This window comes from Amaranthus tricolor, chromosome 1 (genome assembly GCF_026212465.1).
Source record: "Amaranthus tricolor cultivar Red isolate AtriRed21 chromosome 1, ASM2621246v1, whole genome shotgun sequence".
Lineage (NCBI taxonomy): Eukaryota > Viridiplantae > Streptophyta > Magnoliopsida > Caryophyllales > Amaranthaceae > Amaranthus > Amaranthus tricolor.
Window position 1 is genome coordinate 7,873,924 of NC_080047.1, and position 27,853 is coordinate 7,901,776.

Genomic DNA, 27,853 nt, shown 5'->3' on the forward strand with positions numbered 1-27,853 from the left:
TCATTTAATATTGTCTGATTTTGGGAATTTGCGCCAGTAACCACCTCACTATTATCATCATCAAAGTCAGAAAAACCATCAGATACCTCCTTATTTAGCATTTTCTCCATGGCAGCATTCTTTATGACCGGGTCCATAGTAGCTACCCTTGGAGACAACCTACTCTGCCTGATCACGTAATCCTCCTCCAGTGTGTTATGGGTTGCATTCTTTTCAGCCATACTAATTGCCAGTTTCGGATCAAACAATTTAGGTTTTGGAACAAACAAATTCTTCTTCAGTTTCAAAGCATTAACTTCCTCCGTAAGTTTACTCAAACCCTTGTGGGGAGACGCGCTAATATTCATCCCCCATCCGTAGCCCAGATCTTTATCTTCATCCGGAACCTGCGAGCAATCCTTTTCCGTGTGTGAAAGTAAACCACACAAGGAGCAGAAATGAGGAAGCCGTTCATATTTCAGACTCACCCTCACAGTGTTTCCCATTTTCAACCGTATCATTTGATATCTCTTCAAAGGCTTGGTAATGTCGAGCCAAACCCTAACCCTACGGTAAGGGTTAAAATGTATGGAGGACATTAGAAAAAAGTAATGGTTTATGGTTAAAAACTAATAATGATGCAAAATAAACGAAACAGACCAAAACAACAAATATCCTCTCTTTTAGATAGTGGATATATGATTTTATTGAATAATAAATTTTACAGAAGAAATGTAAAGACCATAAACATTAAAAAATATTAGACAAAAGTTGTATAGAGACAACTAATAAAAAATTATTTTTATAAAAGCGGAAAATATGTGAAAATCATAAGAAATATAAAAATGTTAAAATAAAATTTGTGGAAGGTATATGAAGACCATAAGCACTGTTAAATATTAAAATGAGGATGAACAAGATTATTTTTGTCCAAAATTTGTATATAAATAAAAAGATCCATCATGAAAAAACAAGGTTATTTAATACTTCACATTACTTAATTTATTCATTAATAAATTATATGTTGTTCAAAAATAGAAACAACATTCAAAATGACAAATGAAAACATCATTAAAGAACGAAGGGAGTAATAGCAAAAAGGCAAGTAGTATAACTATCCTAAGCATTTGCACGCCATATGTTGTTAGTTTGGATCCATTAAAAAACAACGAAATTACCAAAATCTTATGTCATGGCAAAACCAACAGTTTGGTAGTGAGTAGTGACCAGTGAGGGGGGAGGATTCTTCCGAACAAAAGCTACACTGCTAGCTACAAATACTAACAATGGTTTTGGGTCTTAGCTTGACTGCTTGTCTTGTACACTTCAAAAACAAACAACCAGCTAGTCTCTTGAATATCTCAAGCCCAACCCATTAAAAATTAACTGCTGTATTCATAATGTAATACTTACATTATCCTTAATACTTACTGTATTCTTAATACCTACTTTTAATATCTTAAATGTCTACTTACATCGTTCTTAATACCTACTTACAATATTTTACAACAATATAAAATAGGTCGGCCAATTAAAGATGTTCTCTCACAAGAATAATCTTGTGACAAACAAAGTAATATCAAGATTCATAATATACTCCACCTAACAGGCTAACATGCAATGCATCAGTAGTACCATTTGACTCCTTGCTAATTGGTACCATCGTACGATAAACTTTCTTAGTTACACTACCACAAATAATGGAAGTACTTAATGCATAAAATGGGGTACAAGAAACTTATAATGCAACATTTCAATTCACCATTGTTATTTTGCAAAAAAAAAAAAATCACCATTGTTATTTTGCAAAAAAAAAATCACCATTGTTAAGTTTAGTATTCTATTGATCAACACAAAACTTAGATTTATGTTCATTCTTAATTGGAACATGTATTACTTTTTTCGAGTAAAGGTCTTGGTCCGATTCTCGCTGTCACTCCTCAGCCCATTCCTAGTCCTTTCTTCCCTCTCTTACTTAAGCAAAAATGAAAGAAGCTAGCCTAGCTTCACCCCAGAGCGCTCCTTGGTGAAAATAGTAAAAGTTGATATTTTATTCTTAAATTTTAATTATAAAAAAATATGGATTGAATTAGTAGTTGAAAGTTTTCCATTCCACTCTACAACAAGATCGTTTCTCCTTCCCTCTCTTGCATGTAGATGATTATCTGTCCCCCAAAATCAAAAGTTGAGTATAAAAAATTGTATAAAATACTTGGACAGGGGCCATTAGTCTCAAGTCCCAACACTCCACAAGGCTTCACATCAACAATGAAAAGCAACATTTATACAATCCGATGTTAAAATACTGAACAAGTATTCTCATTAAAAAGGTTCAATTTACATGGTATATACAAAAGTGGAAAATCTCATGCCAAACTCAACTTATTCTCCAACAGGATTTAATACATTACAAGACAAGGAAAACAGGAAGTTTAGACAGTCATACCAACAGAAGAGGTGCATAAGCGAAGCACTCTTAAGAGATATTTGTAGCTGGATTTCGCCGAGTTGCACGCCGGAACCAGGTGTTGAAGGCAGTAATTAGATGGGGGCAATCTTCTGAACCTCGGGCTGAGAAACTTAAGCATTGTTGCAGTAGCTCTTGTGCATCATCCATGGGTAAAGTCGAGATTATCCTCAAAAAGGTTTCTTCCAGCTCGAGATATAGTGATGTAGCACTATGGAGAGCAGGCTTATGGCAGGGAAGCACAGGAGACGCATTGTCTTTGCATACAATAAGCACTGGAAGCCAATCTTTCACGAGTTTCATTCTAACCTAAAAACACATAAAAAGAAAATAAGGTCAAGCATTGCAAAAGAGATACTCTAGTGTAAAGTATCAATAGAATAAAAATGGGGAGAATATGAGTGCATTACCCCACATCTCAAATTCAAAAACAGTACAAATACTTGCATAAACTACAAAACAGAGAGCATAGAAGCATATGGCCCTATATGACTAGGCTGAATTCATGCATTTAAAAATATGACTTGCTGAACAGATGCATAAGTGTAAGTGTATCACAAGTAGATTCATTGCACTCTTACAGATGGGATCGCCAGATAAATTCCATAGGCAACCCCTCATTAATAAGCAGAGAACTAGCATAGAATAATACTGCACATAACTCTTATATTCTAGATCGAGTTGATTACCATGGTAATTGCTCATAACTACATGAAATTGCAGCTTATGATATTCCCTATCAACACAAGTTGAGGGCCTGTTTGGTTTGCGCAACAAAAGGAAAATAAGAGGAGAGATAGAAAAAGGCGAACTAAAAACCTTTGGTTTGGTTTTTCTATTCCCCGAAGCCTCTCTCTTTCTCTGCAAACCGTCAAGGTCATTGGTTTTACCAGACCATCACTCTTCTTCGCTAGTAAATGAGACATTCACCATCACTTATCCCCTTCCCTCATATTCATCATCAACCAAACAAGGAAGTCTGCAGTGTTAGCCATAACCTCCAGTATTCTACAATCAAATTCACCAAAAATAGACATTCTCCATTGGTCATCTTGATGGCTCCACTGTCAAGTGTGACCATCACAAGTTGGCCATTGGTTATGCAGATCAATCCTCCACAAAATCTTGGTTTTGCATTCCTAGGGTTGGACTTTGACCATCACAATCATATCATGAGGCTTTTCAATTTTACAATATTATTTGGCAAGTATTCATTCAATTGATGAAAGATGTTAGCAGCATTGTCGGCATTGATCAAAAGCTTTAGATTGATATCAATATTTGGACTGGAGATAAATTACCAACTATAGTGCCAATTTGCAAACAGTTGACGTGGAACATGGCAAAGTGGTGTTTCTAGGGACAGCACTTTTTGATATAAAGTGGCATGCTGGGAAGTGGTGGTCACATGAGGTATATTGTGGTAGTCGAACTTCAGTTCTGCTATATGAGCAAATTATTCTGGAGATGGAGAAAATCAAGTTGCAAGTGAAATGCAAGTGAATCAAAGTAAAAAGCTTTAGGAAAGGGAAAACTAGTGAAAAGTCATTAAAAATGCTGGATAAAGCACTCAAAAGGGAAATAAAGGGAGCAATTCAGTTTACTTGAGCAAATCAGTACATGTTCAACCTATGAAACTAGTGTATCAGATCACCGATACAGCTACGGAAGTATAAAACAATGAGACATTGATGCAATCCCTTAAGTATAACTGTAAAACCTAGTAGCCGAAAACAATAAATCATGATTAAAATCACGCATACTACATTATCAACCACGTTGTTGCTTCAAACAAACATACCCGAAATGTAGACCAAACCACCATTAGAACACAATTTACACATTCATCTTTCAAATCACATTAATAATCAGTTCATCGCACAACAGAAATAGATTAAAATGTTAATCTACAATGACAAGCAGCAAATAATAACTCCAAAACACAATTTAGGTCAACCACATATTAAGAATTAAGTGTATACCTCTCTAGCAACTATAATGTTCCCCGAAGCCACAGCATTCGCAAGCTTCGATGTACATTTCAAAACAACCGTTGGAAGCCCTGGCACAATATTCCTCCAAGCATCATCCCGAAATGCTCTCTGTAAATCAGCGGCGAAAGAATCCTGCTCGCTCCACTCCTTAACCGCCATTTCTGCAACTCGAAGCTCAACCATCCTCTCCACAAGCCACAACAAATGCTTTCCGTTTGTCAGAGCATTGTGCAAATTCAACCTCTGAATCGCCTCGGTTTCATTATGATCACCTCGAAAATCTGGACTCGAATACTCCTCCATTGATTCTTTTACCACCTTCAAACTCATCGAAAAAGCCTTTTCCAATACTCTCCTTGAAGAATCCCTCGACGAAAACTCTCTCAACAATCTCGCTACAAAAGCTTTCACCGGCACCAAATTAGGATGATTCTGCTTCGCTGAAATCAACAAATTATCAAGCATTTTTTCACATGAATCAACTCTCGAAGTCGAAACCCTAGCTAAAAGCTCTTTTGATTCTTCCTCAAACAAAAACGGAACCAAATTCAAAATCTCATCTTCTTCCTCCTCACTCCATGGAACAGCTTCCAAAAATCTAACACATTGCTTAACCAAATCATCAAAAATCAACTTCATTGCAACAGGCAACATCAAAATTGCAGACTCGACAGAATTAACCGCACATGATAAATCATCACAATAAATTAACCTAAGAACCATCAAATGCGCATTAATCGAGCCAGGTTTCGGCGAAAGAGCAAGATTTAACTTATGAACTTTCTTCTTCATCTTCATCTCGAAATCATCCTTGTTTCTGCCCCATCGATCGGATAACAAAGCGGAGAAATACTTGGCTTTACAAAGCGCAGAAGAATGAAGATAGATCTGAATATCACCATCCTTAGATGAAGACGAATTAGAAGTTTCAGAAATGGAGGAGAGAGAATCAGAATCATGGAAGAGACGAAGGAGGACGTCGGCGGTGGAAGAATCATTGAAACCGCCGGAAATGGGTAGAGAGAGAAACTGAACGGATGAATCGGAGGCAGCGGAGGAGAGAGAAGAGAGACGGGTTGAACTGTTAATACGCTGTCGTTTCTTTGGAATTGGATTGTTGGTGTTGTGATGCATCATTTGGTGAAGTCTAGGAAGATGATGGGGTGTGATTTTTACTTCTAGACTTGTTGATTTGGGTGTTTTTATGGATACCACCTATATGCGAGTATTGATTTGGGTGAGGTTTGGCAATTATCTAGATTTTTTTAGGTAAGTATTGCCACGTGGAATATATATAATTTATTACTTTCTCAATGCAATGTCTTATTTTTCTTCCTATAAAAACCAACGCAAAATTCTAGAGTATGTCTTATATTTGGGTTGAATACTTAAATAATAAACTTTTTAATCTGTTTTGAGGGTATCATACCGTAAGATGGTCACATACAAGACGGGCTGAACAAGCAATTGTCTCATATAAAATTTTTTATTAAAGACGATCTCTGAAAGAATATTATTTTATGGGCCGGTACAATCAACTTTAAAAAAAACGAAATTAGGATTTTAAAAAAATAGAAATTGTGAATTGAAAAAATTATTCTCATTTATATCAACTTTTTTTAGCTTCATAAATTCTTCACCTTTCATCTTCCTATACTCTTCCTTCTCAGGCTTTCTTCTCAATAATTCCTTGTTGAATTATTTTTCTATTTTTTTCTTGCGAATAATTTGTGATTTTCTTTTGGTTAAAGTTATGAAAATGTCTAAGAAAAAAGGCAAGTGTGATAGAGGATGATGAAACTTTATCATCAATATTTAAGAACTTAGAAAACCACTTTGTTGTTTTTCAATCATCTTCTGCGTAGGGATTTAGTCAATGTTAAGTTGTGTTTAAGCATACTTAACAAGTATGCATTAAGGATATTTTAAATAGGTATTAAGGATACAGCAGTAGGCATCAAGGATATCGTAAATAGGCCGCATTATGGATACTGCAAGTAGAAATTAAAGATATTATAAATAGGTATTATGGATGATGTAAGTAGGTATTAAGGACGATATAATTGACATTAAAGTTTTTGTTAATAGGCATTATATTAAGAATATTGTAAATAGGCATTAAGTATAATATAAGTAGGCATTAAAGATATTAAATGTATTCTCATGATCATGTTCAATGCTATTTTGTTCTTCAAATTCCACTATATGAACATTGATTATTGAAACTGCATCAATATTTATTTAAAATTTTATGTTTTTCTAACTCTTGATTTTGCAATTCATGTTAAGATTTTGTAATTTCTTAAGTAGTATTTATTTATTTTCCCCAAATCAATTGAGGTTTTTATACTTGAAGCAACCATCAACCTGAATGCTATATACTACAAAAATCACGATATTTGATAGTAATATTTCTCAAGGGTTAGAAAGTTGAAAGGAGAAAAATGCAAAGCAAATCGTGAAGAAAGGGCAAAACAAATTTAGAAAAATCAGGGCAGTTAGTTAAGGAAGCATTTTAAGCAGTTTTTTCTATATATTTTGTATTGGGTTTGGGCCTCTTGAGGAACCTTTCAAAGAGAGACGATCTCTTAGAAAACCAGCTGATGTTTTAAATTACTTTTTCCCGCTATTTAATGAAGTGTAAAGGGTTTGATATTAATATAATTTATATTGACACAATTATAACTTATTTGACTATATTATAACTTATATATCAAAATTCAAAAACAGATTACAAGTAATAGCTGAATATAGACTATATTATACCCTAGACATTTCGTTTATAGAAGCAATGAGGACGAATGCATTGGATCACATTAAATCGAAATATAAAATGTATCAAATGTGAAAGTTTACTAATCCCTCGGTCCTCAGGAAATGGTAAAATGATTACGGAAGTAAGAGGATACTATAATTGTGTGGACGATTAAAAGGGATAACAAGTAAACAAAAGGAAAATGTATCAAAAAGTACTCAATAAAATTTTTTTTTTAAAAAAGTACCTAATAAAATTTTTTTTTTCAAAACATACCTAATAAAAATTTTTTTTTTCAAAAGAGTACCAAGTAACGGCTGGGGTTAAGTTTTCCGTTATCTTTTTTGCCCATCTTTAAAAAGTACCTAATAAAATTTTTCTTTTCAAAAGAATACCTAATAAAATTTTTCTTTTTAAAAGAGTACCAAGAACACAACATAAACATCAAATACAAACACAACATCATATATAACTCTTAGAACATCATCTATAAAAAAGTTCACACATCGTCCAATATAAACACAACATAAGAGCATCATCCAACATAAACCTAGAGGTTCACACAACTAAAGTTTCATAATTATTCAATACAAACACAAAATATGACAAATGTTTCAAACTTGACTACTTTGGTCTACTACATCATTAACATAGCTTGATTGTTGTTGACTCCCTTGTGTTGGTGTAGAATTATTCGGCTTCTTCCTCCTTGCAACATATTTAACCTTTCGTTGACTAAAATTGGCAGTGAATGAAGTGGCAACACTATTAGTTGGGGTTGGAATGGCTGTGGTAGTTGCTGGGTGAGCTGATTCAAGGGCTCTAGTTGTGGTTTGAATTGCTGTAGGGGGAATGATGTAGTTGGTGGAGTTATACTAGAATGCTTTTTTGATCTTCTTCTTTCAAGTGGTGTTGCACTAGTGGATGCCTCATTTGATTTGGTTGGGTTCTTGCAATTCTTCTTGTAATGACCAAGCTCTCCATAATTCCCACACTTGTTTTGCTTGAAGTCCCTTTCAACAAAATTCTTCTTCTTCTTCTTTCTATCTCTACCCTCATCAAACTTGGGCTTTCACTTGTTTTTTGTGGGTCTTCCTGGCATATTTCTAAAAGGTGGAGGAAGAGGCTTATCTAATTAAGAAGTTGGCCAATGCCTGTGACAAGACATTCCATGGAATGTTGGAGCATAGGTTTTTGCATAAGTACTCACATAGTATGCTTCATGCTATAAGGGACAAAATCCAATTTCCTTTATGTTTGAAACATTTGTCGTATTTTGTGTTTGTATTGGATAATTATGAAACTTTAGTTGTGTGAACTTCTAGGTTTATGTTGGATGATGCTCTTATGTTGCGTTTGTATTGGATGATGTGTGAACCTTTTTATAGATGATGTTTTAAGAGTTATATATGATGTTGTGTTTATATTTGATGATTATGTTGTATTCTTGGTACTCTTTTAAAAAGAAAAATTTTATTAGGTATTCTTTTGAAAAAAAAAAATTTATTAGGTACTTTTTAAAGATGGGCAAAAAAGATAACAAAAAACTTAACCCCAGCCGTTATTTGATACTCTTTTGAATAAAATTTTTTTATTAGGTATGTTTTGGAAAAAAAATTATTAGGTATTTTTTTGAAATTTTTTTTTATTAGGTATTTTTGACACTTTTTCTTAAATAAAATAAGGATAAGAATTTAAAAACTATGAAAATAGCAGCTCAAAATAATATGGACGAACTCATAAAAACAAGAGTACCAACTACCAAACAGGATTATTAAAAAAAAAATAAAATTGTATTAGATGGAAGGCCGAGCCAGTAACCCAAATTAAAAGGACCAGCTCATAAGCCTTCATTCAACAGCTCCATGTTTGGATGTGACGTGAAGCATTCAAGTGATCAAGTCAATAGTCATTCTATGTGTTTGACAATAACTTTTATGACTATTCTAATGAGAAATGGCATCTCAATACCACATATTTAAAATAATAAGCTTATATTCTTGTACTTTCTCCGTTCATGTTAGTTGTAACATTAGTAAAAATAACATTATTTATTCATCAATCTTGATTTGTGATTAGTTTTTAATTTATAGGTTAAAATATAGTTAAGTGAGATCTTATTTGATGTGTTTCATTGCAAAGATAATATCAAATTTTTATAATTTTATATTATACATAATTAGAGATATTAAAGATTGAATAGTGCATTGAACAGCATGAAAAAACAAATATTACAAGTAAATTAGAACAGAGGAAGTATTTTATACTTACAAATTCTTTATTATGACCATCTCACTGTAAGACGACTAAATATGGGCTGACCCGTTTCTAATTTATTAAAAAAATTAAAAAATAATTTATTATTTTTTTTCTCTTATTATAACGGCAGTTATTTGCCAAAAGCTCAAGTTATTTAATTTTTTTTAAATAAATGATTTTAACTGCTTGTATCAGCCCCTCTCATCCTGAGAGAGTCTCATACAATATTTGTTGTTTTATATTAGTTGAACTATATATATATATATATATATATATATATATATATATATATATATATATATATATATATATATATATATATATATATATATATATATATATATATATATATATATATATATATATATATGGTATGCAAGTTAAAATCCTCTCCAACACTTAAAATGTAATAGATGGTCCATTACACAATCTAATGCTTAGAATTGCTTGATAGAGGAAAATAGAATGAATTTTGAGATTTTATTTTTTATTCTAAAATGGGTGTCAAAATCTTAAAATGAATAAATGTAAAAAAGTATTGGAGAGAATCCTAATACATGGTGCGCCTATCATGATGAGATCACTTTATACAACAATTTGTAAAAGTATGAACATTTAGATTAAGACAATTTACAACCCATAACGCTCTAGTATATATTAGTTATTGTCCGACTTTCTTTGTGACTCATATATTGGCTGATCCTCATTCTTTCTCCTCATAAAATCTTTATACTTTTACCCTTAAAAAAAATCTTTATACTCTTAAACGGAACAAAATAAATAAATAACCGTATGTTCATAAAATTATTTTTAAAAATAAAACAAAAAAGATTCATCAGTCAATATTGTAATTCTACAGAACAAAAAAGGAATTATACATCAAAAAACACAAAAAAACATCTATGGAAATAACCATATTGTTCCATATCAACACTTCCACAGAACTTGAAGTATACTATGACACATGAACCTAAATCATACATGTCTTACACTATACTTCCTGTATTATGTGTGTACACGATCAAGCGAGCCAACGCGCATATCCAGTCCATACATTGTTCCGACACAAAGACCATGAGCTTCGAGCACTCGAGCAGGATGAATATGCCTTCCGAATGGAACGTTCTGATGCGCTCGGTTCACTCAAAGATTGTCATGACTTACGGATACTTACTGCCCCATCAAAAGCTGTTTCGATAAGCTGCAAGTTCGAGAGGGTAGATGAAAAAGCGATGATTAGAAAAACCTCCTTCTGAAAGTGCGGGTTGTTCCTTGGTATGTTTTAACAAGCAAACCGACACCTATTCCAATTCCGAGGCAGATACTAAGGCCTATTCCAACACCTACCCTTACTCCTGCATTGAAAAACGAGAGTTCTCCGTCTTCACCTTCGAAATACTCGGAACCTGGGTGATGATAATTATACCCTTCATGTTCTACCTGTAGAATATATCCCAATTACATGACTTGAGTGATTTAAAGATTTTGGTAGTCAAGAAAAAGCAAGTTGTGATAAAAGTTACGGTCTATTTTCGATTTTTGTTTTAGGAGAAGGAACAAAAATAGGTAATTGGTGAAAGTCGTTTAGGAACAATATAAAGGGGGTGTTTGGCAAACGGTTGAGAACTGGTAGTTGGTAGCTGATTACCGTGGCTAATTTGACAACCCGATTTTATTGATTGATTTGACTAGTTGCTTTTGAACCTGCTGCTATGCGCAACTTTATCAACAACAGCAAATTCATAACAATAAGATATTTTAACCGGCTAATTTACCAAACACTAGCTTTAGATGGTTTGACCATTCTACCCTCTATTTATATCAAAATAAGCTAAAATTGCCCAATAAACTATTTTGCCGAACACCCCCAAAGTTGATATTGTTCAATAAAGACACAACATAGAATAAAAGGAAAGTAACCAAAAATGAGAGACAATTCATTTGAGTTTACGAGCCCCGTGCTTGGAGCAAAACAAGGAAAGCTAGAACTTGGCAAGAAAATGAATGTAACATAATATCAAAGACGACTAAATAGGTTGCAAATAATAGAAACTCGGGCACCAACATTCCATCACTAATGACCATTTAGCAGCATGTACAGACACATATATTCATCTTAACCCTCGTTAACGAGAACAGTATTATCCAAATCAACCGCAGAACGTGCAAAATGACGGGAAAGTTATGAAGTCTACATTCCTCCAATCCACTAAGATAACAAAAGTAAAACGGTTCGCCATTAAAACCAATCAATCATCCACAAAAAAGATCTATTTCCTAGTATCCATTGTACTGTGTACATCATAGTAATGCAATAAATATACCCCAGTGTCATTAAGAACAAAGAGGTATATCCCAGATCACGGCATGTGCCAGAAGGCCCATACCAAAGTACCACACTGACATCTTATGGATAAGAATTTTTTTATTTATTTTTTCCGACAGACAGTAAGCATGCTCTTACAAGAGTACTCCATAAGCATTATCGTCTCGCCTACTGTCTTTTGAAGTTTGCCCTATTGACAACATCTGTTCTCACATTATTTTGTTTAAAGGAAATCTCGAAGGGATGGAAGAAGTACTGCATTTGTCTGTTAAAATTTTCACTCGTCACTGTTAAGATTATCCACGACGAGAAGGATTTTCGTACTTTTTACCCATAATAGTAACTCTTTTCTATCTCACAAATGCAACACATATCTAATCCTTTTCCTTCTACATCGCAATTTTCTAATCCACGTTTAGCGTTCACCCATAACCTCTACACTCGACCCCACAACAACCTCAAAGCCTTAATCCAAAAAGATTGGAATTGGGTATATAAACCAATATATCAGTTCCATTAGTCGTCCAAATAAATTTTTATTCTCCCGAAAGAGAACAATCAAATATAACATGTAGATGATGTGATTTCAGCAAAACTATACAAGAATAAACTACGTCAAGCAACAAAAAAGCGATGGAAAAGCATATAACTTAAGAAAAAATGTTCATGTACTAATCAAGCAACCCAATTTACTCCATATGTAATAATACCTGCACAGGAAGCTGATTGGGAGACTCTTTCTCGCCTTCAGTTGTGTCATGTTCGGGTATTGAATTAAGCATTGCCATCCTCATATGCTTCCTCCGAGAATTAAGATTCAAACTCTTCGTTAATATAGTAGGACTGCCCAAGAAAGATCCGGCAACATATACTTCAATGCAAGGTGAAACTAAATCAGACCCAATCAACTGTTTTCCCTTTAAAAAGCCGGTTCCCATGGTAGCATCTGTCTCACAATTTATGCTCCATATCCGAGAAGCATGATCAGAATCATCACCATCAATAAAACCGTTGCTATCACACTTATTTAAAGACCCAGAAAGCACAAGAACACCCCTATCAAACACCTCAAATTTCACACTACCCGTTATTCTAATACTATCCGTACTCACAAAAGTAGCCTCTTCGGATTTCTTGTCAAGTCGATCCCTTCGAAGAAGGGTCGATACCCCATCAGAATATATACTAGCTCTTACCCCGTTTACTTCAAGTAGGGTGTTTGGATCCAACGGGATATGGTTCAACGTAAGGTGCTCCGGGGTTGAATCATCAATCTCACACTTACTAATCCTCACATAGAAAACACGTAAATCAAGCCAGGATAAACGGGGCGAGGCAAGTCTAGAAGGCAAGTGTCCGTTGTTGCCCAAGTATCCATTACCATTAACAGCCCCATAAGAACTATCCATCATAACTTCTGAAGTACTAATAACCTTATTACTAGCTCAAATCCTTCAAGGATATTCGACGAAATGGCTCCAAATAGACCATAAAGAGATGATGGACTCTGTGAAAACATAGGAAGCCTGTCGGCTGCAGCAATTCCAACAAAGGAAACTACAATTAGAACTCATACTCTATACTATAGTTGACGATGAATCACACTAACGCCCCCAAAAGCCCACAAACAACACCAGAAATAAAGAAATCAGACTCTTAAGCTCAACAAGAATCCCCTTTTCTACCACAAATTTCCACAGCGTATCCGATTTCAGATGCATGTAACCTCACCCTTGACTAAATAAAACAACTAGGCTTTCTAAATTCCCAAAATTACACAGCCAAAAAAGAAAAAAAGATCCAAATTCTTCAGCTCAATAAGCACAATCAAATAATTTAATGCACTCCTAAAAGTTGATAACTTCTGAGATTTCTATTAAATCCCCAAATGAAAAAATAGAAGGGAAGGTTAAACCCAGAAAGAAAATAAGAGATAAGAAAGCATGGGGTTATTGCAGATATACACCAGAAGAGAGAAAAGGTTGCAAACTTTGATGTGGGGTTGAATCCCTATACAGTGAAAAGAAGCAAAATTAACCTCAAAAAAAATTAACCAGAAATTTCTCAAGTTGGCTTTTATAGAAGCATGAGGACAAAAAAAAAAAAAAAAAAAAACACCCATTTAAAATTAATTGTTGATTAAATGAAAATACAGCAAAAATATAAGAAAATACTAAAAAATCAAGAAATATACAGAAAAAGTCCAAATCTTTGATGTGGGGTTATAACCCACAATAGAAAAAGGATATTAGATATAAATCCAACCTCAGAAATGATAAATCATAACATTTTTCAACTGGGTTTCCCTAGAATTTACAAATCAAGCAAAAATCACAGTAGATTTATTGATCACAATTACAAGCTTAAATTAAACAATCCCCATTAATCTATTAATCTGATCAACATAATTACATGAAGCAACAAATTTTTCACAAATTTGCACAAATATTTCTGTGTCAATAAACTATTGGATTGAACAAATTGATGAAAATGGGCAAAAAATTATAACAATCCCAGAAGAAAACTAACCAAAAATATCTTGGATTGAGGCTATGGAATTCTATCCCCTCTTTGATTGACTTTAATTAGCGTGGGTAATTGAACTTTGATGAAATTGTATCTACCCTTCTGGAAAGTTCTGAGAATTAGGGTTTTATGAATGACTATGATCAATCAATCCAGATAATAAATATCTGAAAATTCCTTTATTATTAGTTTTTATAACAGCAGATAGGAATGGATAGGGATCAGGGAATGCCTAGAGAATGAAATTTACTGTTGTAATTTTCCCCCAAATTTCAGTTAGGTCTGAAATGAATAGGAACAGGTCCATGTGAGTTGTGTGTGCATTGTGCTCCTAGATTGCGTACACCATTGACATTTGACCCTTCCTCTTTTTTGATAACTTCTTTTTCTTTTTTGAAGTTTGATTTTCGTTAGGTCTTGATGTTTATGATAAGATATTGGTAGATATCTAGTTGGGTGATTGAGTAGTCCTATGATATCATGATTTGAGACAACTAATCACACTTATATGGACTATTATGTTTTAGTAAATTTTGCGACAGATCGTGTTACTGTGAAATTACTTGTATAAAAGTTGTTTAAGCGATTTAATTTTAATTTTTTTAAATACCCGATATTGAATTAAGTAATTTAAGGTTATAATTCATACGTTTATTTAAGGTTAAAATTGATGAATTTAAAAAGTTATAACTTATCATTTATAATTTATTACTTTAAGGTTAAAATTGACTACTAAATAATATAATTGACCATTTAAAGGTTATAATGGACTCGAATATGATATATAACTTAGGTGATGACTTGTAATTTAGCACTATAAGCTTTGACTTGTTCACTTTAATATTGTAATGTTGTGATTGATTGTTTTTAAATTTCTCGCTTATCAAGTTCAAGTTGGAATGTGAACATGATTATTTTGACCTTTCTTCTCAATTTTACCAATTATCAGCTCTACTTCACCATCTTTTTGATCAAAACTCATTATATTTTTTTGTTAATTTTTGTATTTTAAGTTTGTATTTATTTTTTAAAGCCTTAAAATTGATACATGGATTTTATTTATTAGAAAATATTTTCTATAAAAATTTATTTACCATTTTATGGGAAATCTCAATGATAAAACTTTATAAAATTAAAATACTTGACCCGATGGACAACCTGTTGGATCGTCCAAATAAATAATTCAATCCGAAGTTTAACTTAATATAAATGACCTACCCAAAACTTTATCACCGGATCATTTTGATGGGTCTATATGGATCCAATATTCAAGACTCAAAATTCTTGTAAGAACTAACACGTTGTAATTCTCATCTTGCAAACTTGCATTATTCAAAATTACTATTTAATATCAAATTATAACAAATTCATCAAAATTGTGTAACTAATTACATCCACCAGATTAAAAAGGTCGGCAAACTTATCAATCAAACTTTTTTAATATTTATATCTTTTCTTTTGTTTGATAAAAATAGAACTAAAATTGGAATGAAAATAAATGACTCATTGATGTTAACCACTCCGAAAATGACAATCAAGGCTTCCTAATAAGAAAAAGTCTATCAAATACAACAACTATACCTTATCCAAAAAAAATTAATAATTATAAAAATAAGAAAATAGAAAGATATACGAATTATGAACACTTTTTATGGAGTTTAACGATATTACAATTTTAAGAGGATCAATTTAAAATTTCAAACATTAATTTTTATATTTATTTTGATAGGACTTAAAATTTATAGTTATCTAATTTTGAATAATGATGGACTATATAGTAAATAACTTAGGAAAATTCCACATAGTAGCATTGAACTTTCATGAAACGCCAGTGATAATACTTTTGTAAGATTTTTCCACATAATAACATCCAGTTTATGCACTATCTAACTACCGTAGTATTTTCCGTTAAATTCTTATCATTTTGACGTTTCCATCCTTATTAAGTGTTGGTTGTTGTCTTTATAGATTGCCTTAAACCATTTTTATGTTCTCACCGTTTAGTTCATCAACGCTCTCAAATGTTGTAATAAATTTGTTTTCATTCAAAATGACAAAAGGTGAATCAAACATTATGAAAAAAAAATTGTTATAACATTTGAGAGTATAAAAATGGTTTAAGGCAAATTATTAAGACAACAACCAACATTTAATAAGAGTAGAAACATCAAAATGATGAATTAAACGGAAATTAAAAAGAATTTAACAGAAAATACTACGGCAAATAGATAGTACATAAACTTAATGCTACCATGTGAAAAAATCTTATAAAAGTGCTATCACTGACGTTTCATGAAAGTTTGATCCTACCATGTAGAATTTTTCAAAAACTTATTAGATTATATGAAGTTATAGATGATGTTTACTAGCAAGGGTTAATCAAACACAATCTCTTTATTATCACTTATAAGAGTAAGATTACATATATATGAGTATATGACCCCCAAAGTCGCCGTCTTGTTTATATTTAGACTCCAAGGCGTAAGTTGAAAATAACCTCTATAAACTTAAGGCGTAACAAATAATGTTATAGTACTCATTTTATCTTTTATTTTTGATAATCACTAATAACTCATATATTACATAGCAAAAAGATGTACTTTATATTTAAATTTGATTCAATTTAATATCTATTTTGTAAATAATCTTTTAGACCCAAAAAAATTTACGGCCCTAGGCGGTAGCCCGCTTTACCCTTGCTAATCAACGGTCATACCAACCCATAAAACCCCACTCTAAACAGAAGCCATTCAACGGCATTAGGGATAATAAAATATTTTTATTGTTGTAGAGTCGGGCCATAGCCAACTGACGAGAAGATCCGCTATTAAATACATAGAGAGGAGAAGATATCTAACAAAAAAGATTTATGGCAAAGCCTTCACAACCACAAGTAGATTGCTTTATAGAAGATTTGGTTTTTTAACTCCACAAGATTTTCCTCAAGATCTGTGTATTTAATCGTGGCTGAAAATAAGCTCCTATATGCTGAAAATCAGCAAATTTTATTTTTCTATCTAAGCATTCAACAAAACAAACACATCATATAGCAATAGTGTTTGAACACAACATGTTTGATAGGTAAAGGCAACAACTTTATAACCTCACATAAAACATGTACTTTAGTGGAAGTGACTGTTACTTTCCCAACTCTTTTAGTCTATCCCCTCAAATCTTTGGGATTATCTACCATGCATCGATAGAATTATTAAAATAGATAAGATTAATTATTTTTAAAAAGCATAAAATAAGATGAAAGTTAACTTATTTCTAAAAATAAGTGTCTAATTTTCAAATTTGAGGTTTGGTTCTGTTCGCAATTAGTAACTGCGAACATGTGCTTAATTTTTTTAAAAGGCAAAGAAGCTGTTGCTGTTGACTTTTTTGACCCTATTCGCAGTCACTAACAGGCCCATTATGCTCAATGGTGTTTGCAGTTAGTAACTGCGAGCAGGGTCAAAAAAATCAACAGCATTACATGTTAACGCAGAGCATCCAACTTATTCTCAGACCATTAACAACTGAACTTAAATAGATTTAAACTTAGCTGAATTATAATAGTAATAATAATAATAATAATAATAATAATAATAATAATAATAATAATAATAATAATAAAATAGCAGAAAGTCTTGTATGAACTTAGCCCACATTATTTTAGTATGAACTAATTTTAAAAGATATTAAAATAGTTAGTATTTTTACTTAACTAGTATAATCAAATACAACCATTGAAAAATATTGCTATTATTAAGTCGGTGCACACAAAATAATGTGGAATAAGTCTGTACAAGAATTTTACATGAAATAGAGTACAAAAGTGATGTATTGAACTCAACTAAACCAAATAAGCTCAAGTGAATTGATTAGTTCTTGAGGGGAATATGCTCCCATACATTAAATGGCTTATGGTGATTAAGGTTCATCTTTATTTGTAAAGATGGATATTCAAGTCATCAAACTACTTCATACTATGTTACTATAATTTTTTTATATATATGCGCCAAACATTTCAGTCGAATCAGGTTGTATAATGCTCAAGTCAGATCAAACTACTTTAACTAAGTTGTGTGCCACTATTTGTTTGTCTAATTTTATGCAAAAACATGGCACAAAGATAATGAAATCATAACACAGCGGTCCATTTGATAGGTATTAATAAATAATGGTAATGGAATGAAAAACTAATATAATTTTAATTGAAAAAATCTTTTGACTACCTTGATGGTCATACTTGTCCAACTTCAATCATCTCATTTTCTTCATAAAGTTCAATCCAATGCATTACTATTGGGAGAGGTAATATTAGTTGGTAATGAAATTTAAATAAAAAAAAGTTGTGATTAAAGTCTCATCACTATGAGAATAATATGGAACTTTTGATGAAATTTACACTAAAAATTATTCACATCATCACCATTTATTACCACTAACCAAACGGGCCAATAAAGTCTAGTTAGAATTCAACCCGACCAATGCCTCACGTGGTCTTGTTAGTAACTTATATGCACTTGAAGTTTTGAGTTTTTACATGAAAATAAGGCGCCAAGCTGAACAAGAGACTAGAGGTCTATGCCGGAGATTTTCTTTCTTTCTAAATCCATAAATCAGAAAGAACTCTAAGCTTCTGCTTCCACTTCTAACATACCACCATTGGTGCCTTGAGTATTTAAAATTTTAGTGCATCATGTTTTATTTGTTCCTTAAGGCTTAAACCTTGCGAGTTAGTTGTGTACCCGAACGGATTCCCGAGAAACCTTGAAGGCCAAAGAAGTTGAAGGTGCATCATAAAGTATTCGGTCAAGCAACCAAGCCCCAACGATCGTTGGAAGTGATTGCAACAAGCATTTGGAGTGTTTGAAGGTAAGTGCAGTTTCAGGAAGTTTCTCGTGACCATTTTTAGTTTTCCTGGTATTAAATCCCTTACTTTCTTGCTTAATATTGTATGTGTTCCGTACAGATAAACAGTATGTTATATTATGGGAAAAGCTTCCATAAAAGATTATGTCTTGACGTAAAAAGTTCAATCATTGGTCATGAGTCTTACTCTTGGGTCTTGGCTCTAATTAGTAATTATCACACATTACAAGACATAAAGAACAATGTATTAGTAAGCGTCTATCCTGCAACGATGGCTCTGTAACTAGTTTCCACAAGCAGTGGATAAACTACGACCAACGTAAAATAGATGATAATACAGCTAACACGAGATGAGACCTATGAATAAGCTTTCTCTAAAAACTTGCACCTATATTTATTACTTCTCAAGAATGTCATGACTCGGGTCGAAGGGTCCAAAGGCATTATCGACATTTCGTATTAATCAGTCTTTAGTATTTTGAAATTAGAATTGTTGTTATCTTTAGTTGTCTTTTGAGGGCTTAGGCTGTATATAAAGCCACTCTTGTAATAATTGATTAGTTTTTGGAATATTAATAAGAAGAAATTGGTCTGTTAGGAGTTATTGGGCAGACTCAAATTGTCAAAAATATCAGGGTAACGGGTCCGGCTGATCTGTCACAGAAACCAAAAACATATTCGAAACAGAAATGGTCATGGAAACATGGTGGGCAAACAGCAGTAAATTCAAAGCAGAAGAGCCTGTACTAAAAGAATGTAGCTGTATTTTTATCCCTCCCAACCAAAAATTGAATTAAAGAAAGGGGGAAAATGATTTACTCAAATTGTGCAGCTTGGATGACTAACAACAAATATCCCATGATGGCAATGGAAACAAGATCCGCAAAAAAAATGTTGAATATAAAGGGAGGCCAAGTGATGTTTCAGAAAGGTATCAACCCACCGGCAAGGGAAACAAATTACATCCACTTGATCATGATCACCGAGGAACTGCAAAGTCTAGAATCGGAACAAAATAGATAAATCAGTGGAGCATCTGAAGACTTGAAACAAAGGGAAAGGAATAAGAAAGGCAGAGTAAAAAGGCTAGCCAAAACAAATAAAGAAGAGCAAAGACAGAGAATCTTAGGTTCATCTGGTTCTCAGATAACACATATGAATTTGAATACTCTGAACAGCTAATGATAATCTTTTAGGAACATATGGTTAAAGAATCTAAAATAATGTCCATAAGGAGCACGGCCACACAAAACACTTACCTTAGGGATACCCCTAGCTCCTTGAGCATAATCTAAACAGTTATTGAATAGAAATGTAGCGTTTCTTTATCATTTATAGCCATTTCAAACATCTAAAGTCTAAACCAATAACGCTCTTTGTAAACAAAATCTGACAACATCGCAAATTCCTTGATAAAACGCAAATTATCTTCAAGTCACTCCTCACAACCTAGTATCTAATATATCTCAATCTCAATCCTAGAAGTGCAAATAATTTCATATCCCAACCTAGTATCTAATATCTAATATCTAATATTCCAAAAAAAAGCATAGCAGATTCACCCAAGTAAGGCACATACCTTTTGAAGCCTAATAATTCAAGTAGACATAGCAAATTAATTTCAGAGCCAAAAAGTCTTAAGAATAAGATCACTTAAGATCTATTAAATGAAAACCAACAACAGTACAACACATAGTGTTCAAAGCCTTAACAACGACTAAAAACAAAATAATAACTGGTTAACTCAAGGAAAAAATCCAAAGTGGTTGAAGGCAATTCTTTTTATATAACAAGTTATTCAAGAACACCTATGAGGCAATTGTCCAATAAAGATGCGGAAGAGCTCGTCACAAAGGCGTAGCAAATCCTATAGCAACAAAAAAATGAACCATGTTAGCACTAGAGAGTAAATCATCAGTCAATTCATGAGAACTTCAAAAACAGTCAGACCTTTAGGGTTTAGGGTTTACATATTCTCCTGAAATATTATACCGGTACAGCAAGACAAGAGGTCAAGCTCAAAGCCGCCATTATATTTTTATGACACGCATGTTAGAGCTTTTCCTGACTCAGGAAGGTCAATAAGGATGCACAGTCAACTTTGTAAAGTACCCAATAACCCAACAAATGTAAACTTAATGTACTAGTCTTTGGCCTAAGAAACTTTAAAATGAAACAAGCTTGGCTAATCAGGTTATCGTACAAACTGGGAAGTGGACACCAATTTTTATAAAACCCATCTTATACACCTTAAATTTAATCTACCTTACTCAAGACAAAGAGTCTTGTGTCTTTTTATTAGTGAAACAAACATAGAGATTGGTCACCCATTAGGCCATTACCCAAATGCCTAGCAAAAGGCAACTAGCCTGTTATGAATGGTGTGACTTGAGTGCACATTTGATGGGTGCATTCATGTGGTGACTTATGAGATGGAATCCTAGGGATGTCATGAATGGGTGTATTAAGTTTTGTCTTAATGTTTGTGGTTTATGATGATGATTAAAGTATGAATTAATGAGTTAATCATGGGAGTTATGGGACTTAATGAAGAAGTGTAAAGGTTTAATTCAAGATTTTCTACAATGCAAAGTCGAGCAAAATTGTCAGAAGCTCTCTGAAGTGCTGCTCGACCAGCTCGCTCGATCGACTCGCTCGATCGAGCGAGCTGGATGGGTCGAGTGAGCAGACAGAATGTAACCAGAAACTTCCTGTAGCCCGCTCGACCGAGCGAGCCTCTGCTTTGGTCGAGCGATGTCTCTGATGCTCCTAGGATGCTGTTTTTGACTCTTTAAGTCCTTAGGGTTGTTTCATTGTCATTTATTCATAGTCTTAATGTACTCAATGTTATTTAACGTGATCTCTCCTATAAATAGAGAGCTCAATTGCTCATCCAAATATATCCACAAAATACACCCCAAGCCAACACTAGCCTATATCTCTTCTCTATTGCAATTCTCCATATTTGAGAGTTCTTTGAACTCCTTTGAAACACCGGAGGACATAGCCTAAGTTGGGAGAACCTCGTTAAATCTTTGTGTCGTTTTATTGCATTACTTTCTCCTACAAACATCGATATCATTGATAGCTTAATTATTTTGTCACAAAACCTCATACATTCGATCTCGGCAATATTGGAGTTTGAAACACATTGTTCGAACTCTAATATAGCATCGTTTTCATAGCCAATCAACTACACAACAAAAACTATTCTTTGAAATAATAAATTGCTTGTATTTAATCTACATTTAAAATTGGCTCAAAACGATACATCATAGGTACAAATTGTGGCACTGGCTTTGTACAATATCTTTAGAGGAAAAACGTCTTATTTCCCCTCACTAAACTTGACATAATAATTACACGATTCCACTATTGAAGCATCCTTGTGATTGGATAATTGGATTAATCGATGATCGCAAACTCCCTTTACACTCAACAATCACTCAACACCCCACCTCAGCCAAAAAACTAAAGCCACTGAGAGAACAAGTGGATTATTAAAGCATTTAAGATCAGTAATACAAGTGCAACAAAAATCCACACCCTCCCGCAAAGTTGCAATGTCTTAAATCTAAATTATGGATGCCCATTTCTAACAGGAATCATAGAACCATGATGTTCCAAATGCCAAAAATAAGCTATATGAAGCCTATTCATGGTTCAGCAACATGATGGTCCACCAAATTACAAATGCTAGCGGGATTTTATAAGTAGAAACTATGTTACAAATAGTGTCACCTCAACACTTTGTAAATTACACAATCTTCTTTGAATAGGTTATATTTACTTCAACCCTGCAACTTGTATGGCATTAACAGGATTGTTGATAAGCATTATTGCATTATTTTATGCTATTAAAGAAGACATTTTTACTTCACTTATTCATTCATTTTGATGTATTTTATATCATTTGCTTTGAAAATGTGCATCGGGAAGAAATTATGTTAAAATATAAAATTTATTAATTCCTAGCACACTTATGACATTAAGTAGTTATCATGAATCAAAACATCATCACCCACAAGTAAATAAAGCACATAAGAAAAGCCTAAAGAGAACTCCAAAATACTTCAAGTATACACTCAAGGGCTAAAAAACAAAGGTCGAGATCAAAAGCAAGACCAATAAGGCCACTTTAATCCAGTGCGCAAATGGGCCTCACCAAGGAGCCCGAAAAAGCAGGTCGAAAATGCAAAGAATGTCGCACTAACGCTTGCAAACCCAACATATGTTCCTTAATTATGCACAGGCACACAATTACAAGCCTCTTATATGCACGTGCACACATTCGTGAGATCGCAAATATCTCAAGCCGACAACATAGCACACATTTCAAGGCCATTAATTTGTGTGGGTACACATCTTCCTCCAGGTGGCTTTCTAATCTTCCCCAAGTATTATATTCCCGTTCTTAAATTCTAAGTATAGATTTTTATTAGAGTCGTAAACTAATCTAGACCATACTAATGTTATCTTAGGTATTGTATCAGGTATGACCAATCTAAATACAAGTGGTAATTATAATTAATTATTGAATGGTATTGATATAATTGATTTTAGGTGAAAATTGTGTCATGGAATGGATTTCAAGCCATTAAACGATTACAAGGTTATTGGACTTTTTCCCAGATCGATTATTAGGAAACTATTGTCGGGTTTATACACTAAATAGGCTCCTTTCACCTACTAGGCTGGTTTTTTAGGTTAGTATTCTCGTTTGTTATATACAATTAACAACAACACCAGAGCCGACTTGAATTGGTGGCTTGGGTTAAGCCAACCAATGTAGTTACGTAGCCTTGACCAATGAGGATCCAACTCGAATTTTTGGCCTAGGTTAAGACAACAGTGAGGCTCATTACCTAGAGGACATTGGGCCTTACAGGGGTTTGAATGTAATGGAGTGAATTTGAGGCCATTACAAGGTCAGGGATTTCGCCTCACATCGTTGTATGGGCAACTAATGTGGGGTTTATAGACTAAATGGACTCTCATCTACTAGAATTAGTTTTTTTGGTGATTTCTCTCATTTGTTCTATAACAATCTCGTAATATTAAATCTGATTGGTCTTAGTTATATTACTCAACTTACTCTTGTCATCATCATCATCATACCTAGTGTATCCCGCTCATAGAAAACCATGATCAGGGTCTGAGGAGGGAAGAAAGACGGCACTCATACCCATAGAGGAGGGTGAGGACAAAGAGTCATTCGACTCGAGAAGGGTCTTCAAAGAGAGAAAAATCTGCAACTACTCAGCTCATACTCAACTTACCCTTGTACTAGGATTAAATCTTAAACGAATGTTTTGATTGTTCTAGTTTCTAGGGTAACTTTTGCGTGGTCGCGACATTTAACTAATATCCAGGAAATAATTAGGGACTATTTATCTTAGTTCCACGCTAAATTAATTAACAAATATATAAAGAATTATTACATTGACCAAATTATAAAATCAAGAGAACTATCCATTGCTTAGCTAAGGCTTCTCATTCATTGTTTTTAATCTATTTGTTGAGTATGGTGACTCCAACTAGTAGCACCATTGAGTGAAGAAGATGAATCAAGAGAAGAGTCATGGAAGAGCTGCAGTGTGAGTTCGCCGGGCGCGGAGGGGCTGCTATCAAGTTGCGTGAGGCACGGAGTGCGTTCTGTCTTCATTTTGCGGCTCGCGTAGTTGTACGCGGCTCGCGAAATGGCGGTCTCTTTTCCCGGGAGCAATCTTTCGGGCCGGTTACTTTGTGTTTATTATGTAATAACTTCCTTTTATTTGACATTAGTATATAAACTCCCATTTTAGGGTTAAGGCATAATGATTCATAAATTGGAAGAGATCACAAGAGAGCCATTATAACTTATGAATGTGATTGAATTCATCTTGTAAATTCTTTGCAATCATAGTGAAATTATTTGATCTCGGTGCCGGTGGACGTAGCTATCACATCGATAGTGACCACGTTAAATTTCTTGTGTCATTTTCTTATTGTTTGCATTGAATTTCTTATTGTTTCATTATTATTCAACGATGCTTGCTTCCGCTGTCGCTCAACACTATTTAATTATTCTGTTATTTCAAGAGTCTTCTTTTTTACCTTTAGAACCCCCTAATCCGTTACTCATACTAGAACAGAAGTCCCATTTTTCCATGTACAAATGATTCTTACTAATCTACTAATGTTTAGAGAAAAAAGGTTTATATACTTAGAACATCATCGATAGCAACTTTAGACGACATCAATTATCAAGGTTTCTATATTTTTCCAGGCACTTAGATTCCAAGGTTAAAAAAAATAATAATAATTAAAAAAAAAACTTTTCCTAATCCTTTGAATAATAAACATTAGTTATTATGCCATAAAGTGAATTCTATCATACTAGTGTGTGAGCTTCATTTAGCTTAATTTTCCAATAAATATTTACATCAATGGTTTAGAGGTAAACTGAGATAAATTCAATGGGCATTTTATATTCCTTTGCTACCCATCAGCAGGAGTTGGCGTGGTACATGGAAAATCGAACATTTTAGCTAACTAGAACACCCACTCTTTTGCTATGCAAGTAAGTAGTGTATCGCTCTACACAAACTTCATAATTAGTCAACCTTATTGGTGAAGGTCGAAAGATATCAAGCTTAGAGTCACACTTAGTCAGAAGATCAAATAATACCCACAAATGAATGCCTAAGTAGCAAAACAGAATGTCCTAGTCTTTCCCAAAGGAAAATTTTAGGCAATGGTATTAGCGTCTTCAATAATTACAAAACCTGTTCAGTTACAGGATGAATTGGGTATCTAATTTTCAAAAACCTGATTTTATGCATTTTAAAATTTAAACTGTCTCGTTAGTAAATTTCATTTTAAGAGAAAACAAAAATATAGATATTGGTTTTTGTGTACTCACTAGCCCGCAAAATGGTAACAAGCTACTTGGGTTTAACCGTCTAAAGCTTTCAGCCACATAACAAAGCCAAATCTTTGAAATACTAGATTGCTGATAATTACTCTATTTCAATCACTTAGCTTGAAAAGATACATTGCAGGAGCAGATATATAGTCAAACTAGCTTGTACATCTAATTTTTAGAACAAAAAAGTACCCATTTCCATTCTTCTCCCTTAACTACACTCACACCACTTTGATAAAACCATCCAACAATACCATCATTCTTGTAATCAGATGATTGCAATCATCGATGAGCACAAACCACCATTACGCTCTCCAGGTTCAGCAAACAACCCAAACCTAACCCAAAATCTAAAGTTCATAAGAGACAGAGTGGATTACTTAGCTAGTAGGGCTAGTGATGCAGTGAAACTACAATCAGCTCTTGTATTATAGAAGTAAATAATAAATTAGAAAGGGGATCAATTTAATAGTATAATAGTCCGCACGTTTAGATCGAAGGGCCGGGCTTTCCTGCTCCCGGTGTAGCTTGGCCCCTGGTCATTATCCTCGGTCAATATTTCACAACTTCATCAAGCTAAAAATGGAAACCCTTTTTCTTGCACACGATTAAAAAACCATAACAACTCGTGAAAGAACATTATATCAATCAGAAATTAGGGGCAGAATCTAAATCACATTAACATTCATTCAATTGAATGATCAACTCACAAAACCACGTTTTAAATCAAAAGAGTCCATTATTTTCAATGTCATAATCAACATAAAAAAAATTAAATTCATTAAACCAAATTGAAATTACCTTGAGAAAGGCAGCTCCAGCAGCTAGAATCAAGAGCAAGAACTGAAGTTAGCCGAGCAGAGGCAATTGCACTATGTAGTGGCTTTTGTGACTCAACCATTCCCAACATTGAAGCTAACCTTGATCAACGAATCCAAACAAAATTACATTTTTAGATTAAAGTTCCCAGTTTTATTTGATTTAAGATGGAGATAACTTATCCAAAAAAATAATACCTAGAAGCAGAAGAAATGGCTCTGTTAGTTGACGATGAAAATGGAGAAGATATTAGCTTCGAAGTGATGACGACAGATGAAGAGGACCTAGATTGAACTGCCGTGAATCTAGCTCCTGCTGCCATTGCTGACCTTAATCCCAAGGTCGTCATTGTTTTCTTAGAGTTTTTCTCGATTGGAAGAGAATTTGAGATGGGGAGGAGAGGCTTAAACCCCAATTTGTGCGACCGGGCTAGGTTTTGGATTACAAACTACTTGGGGTGCAATGAAGGTAAAGGACAAATCATACCAGTTCCCCGAGGGAGTAAATCGTAAAGGATGGGAAGAAATTCGGGTGTTACATAAAAGAAAAGGATAAAGATTTAGGTAAACGTTAAATATTTTCAAATTGACGATTATGCTTGGTGTTGAATGAGATGCGTACGTGCTAGAAGTAATTGAAATCTAGTCGTGAATGGATGATAGTGGTTACTTTGGCTTTTAGCTGGTATGACAAAGTAATTAAGGAAACTTATTAGTTCTATTCCTAACTTGTATAGGTTCCCAATTCATAAGAGGAAAATAGAACCTTAGTTGGGTGATTTTTGTAACTTTTGGTTGTGCAGGGATACTTGCAAGTACGTACACGCAGTAACAATCCCTTATATGCAATTTTATTTAAGACATTATTGTTTATTGTAATAATATGCACTGCATCAAAACTATGAGATACTAGTGAGTACGCCTTATACGAAAAGCTGTCGACTATGAAATCCTTGCGCTTA

The 27,853-nt window shown here is 33.6% G+C and overlaps 3 protein-coding genes across 7 annotated transcripts; all 3 read right to left on the reverse strand.

Moving 5' to 3' along the window:
• Positions 1-407: 407 nt before the first annotated feature.
• Positions 408-5,671, reverse strand: LOC130828808 (BTB/POZ domain-containing protein At3g05675-like). Of its 2 annotated transcripts, XM_057694821.1 has the most exons (3): positions 4,429-5,671; positions 2,426-2,755; positions 408-546 (listed from the first exon to the last, which is right to left on the reverse strand). In XM_057694821.1, the coding sequence occupies exons 1-2, from the start codon at positions 5,575-5,577 to the stop codon at positions 2,456-2,458; spliced, it is 1,449 nt and encodes a 482-aa protein (XP_057550804.1). In that variant the 5' UTR covers positions 5,578-5,671; the 3' UTR covers positions 408-546; positions 2,426-2,455. The 2 variants fall into 2 exon arrangements, with proteins under 2 accessions (XP_057550804.1, XP_057550798.1); XM_057694815.1 differs by lacking the exon at positions 408-546 and having other exon boundaries at positions 869-2,755.
• Positions 5,672-9,956: 4,285 nt separating this feature from the next.
• On the reverse strand, positions 9,957-14,905 carry LOC130828829 (uncharacterized protein At1g01500-like). Of its 3 annotated transcripts, none has more exons than XM_057694852.1 (3): positions 14,310-14,905; positions 12,491-13,313; positions 9,957-10,894 (listed from the first exon to the last, which is right to left on the reverse strand). In XM_057694852.1, exons 2-3 carry the CDS (start codon positions 13,190-13,192, stop codon positions 10,691-10,693), a joined length of 906 nt encoding a protein of 301 aa, XP_057550835.1. In that variant the 5' UTR covers positions 13,193-13,313; positions 14,310-14,905; the 3' UTR covers positions 9,957-10,690. The 3 variants fall into 3 exon arrangements, with proteins under 3 accessions (XP_057550835.1, XP_057550827.1, XP_057550823.1); XM_057694844.1 differs by having other exon boundaries at positions 12,491-13,790; XM_057694840.1 differs by lacking the exon at positions 14,310-14,905 and having other exon boundaries at positions 12,491-13,849.
• A 3,014-nt stretch (positions 14,906-17,919) lies between these two features.
• LOC130828853 (uncharacterized) lies at positions 17,920-27,335 on the reverse strand. Of its 2 annotated transcripts, none has more exons than XM_057694879.1 (3): positions 27,090-27,335; positions 26,875-26,993; positions 17,920-20,165 (listed from the first exon to the last, which is right to left on the reverse strand). In XM_057694879.1, the coding sequence occupies exons 1-3, from the start codon at positions 27,239-27,241 to the stop codon at positions 20,146-20,148; spliced, it is 291 nt and encodes a 96-aa protein (XP_057550862.1). In that variant the 5' UTR covers positions 27,242-27,335; the 3' UTR covers positions 17,920-20,145. The 2 variants fall into 2 exon arrangements, with proteins under 2 accessions (XP_057550862.1, XP_057550857.1); XM_057694874.1 differs by lacking the exon at positions 17,920-20,165 and adding an exon at positions 20,793-21,033 and having other exon boundaries at positions 27,090-27,333.
• Positions 27,336-27,853: the final 518 nt, after the last annotated feature.

Excerpts from the sequence above, each read along its gene's own strand:
- LOC130828808 (XM_057694821.1), bottom strand. The coding sequence starts at position 5,577 with ATGATGCATCACAACACCAACAATCCAATTCCAAAGAAACGACAGCGT. Across the intron at positions 2,756-4,428 it reads ACATTATAGTTGCTAGAGAG|GTTAGAATGAAACTCGTGAA; the intron begins GTATACACTTAA and ends ATGTGTTTTTAG.
- LOC130828829 (XM_057694852.1), bottom strand. The coding sequence starts at position 13,192 with ATGATGGATAGTTCTTATGGGGCTGTTAATGGTAATGGATACTTGGGC. Across the intron at positions 10,895-12,490 it reads CCAATCAGCTTCCTGTGCAG|GTAGAACATGAAGGGTATAA; the intron begins GTATTATTACAT and ends TATATTCTACAG.
- LOC130828853 (XM_057694879.1), bottom strand. The coding sequence starts at position 27,241 with ATGACGACCTTGGGATTAAGGTCAGCAATGGCAGCAGGAGCTAGATTC. Across the intron at positions 26,994-27,089 it reads GCCATTTCTTCTGCTTCTAG|GTTAGCTTCAATGTTGGGAA; the intron begins GTATTATTTTTT and ends TCGTTGATCAAG. Across the intron at positions 20,166-26,874 it reads CTGGAGCTGCCTTTCTCAAG|ACTTTGCAGTTCCTCGGTGA; the intron begins GTAATTTCAATT and ends TTCCGATTCTAG.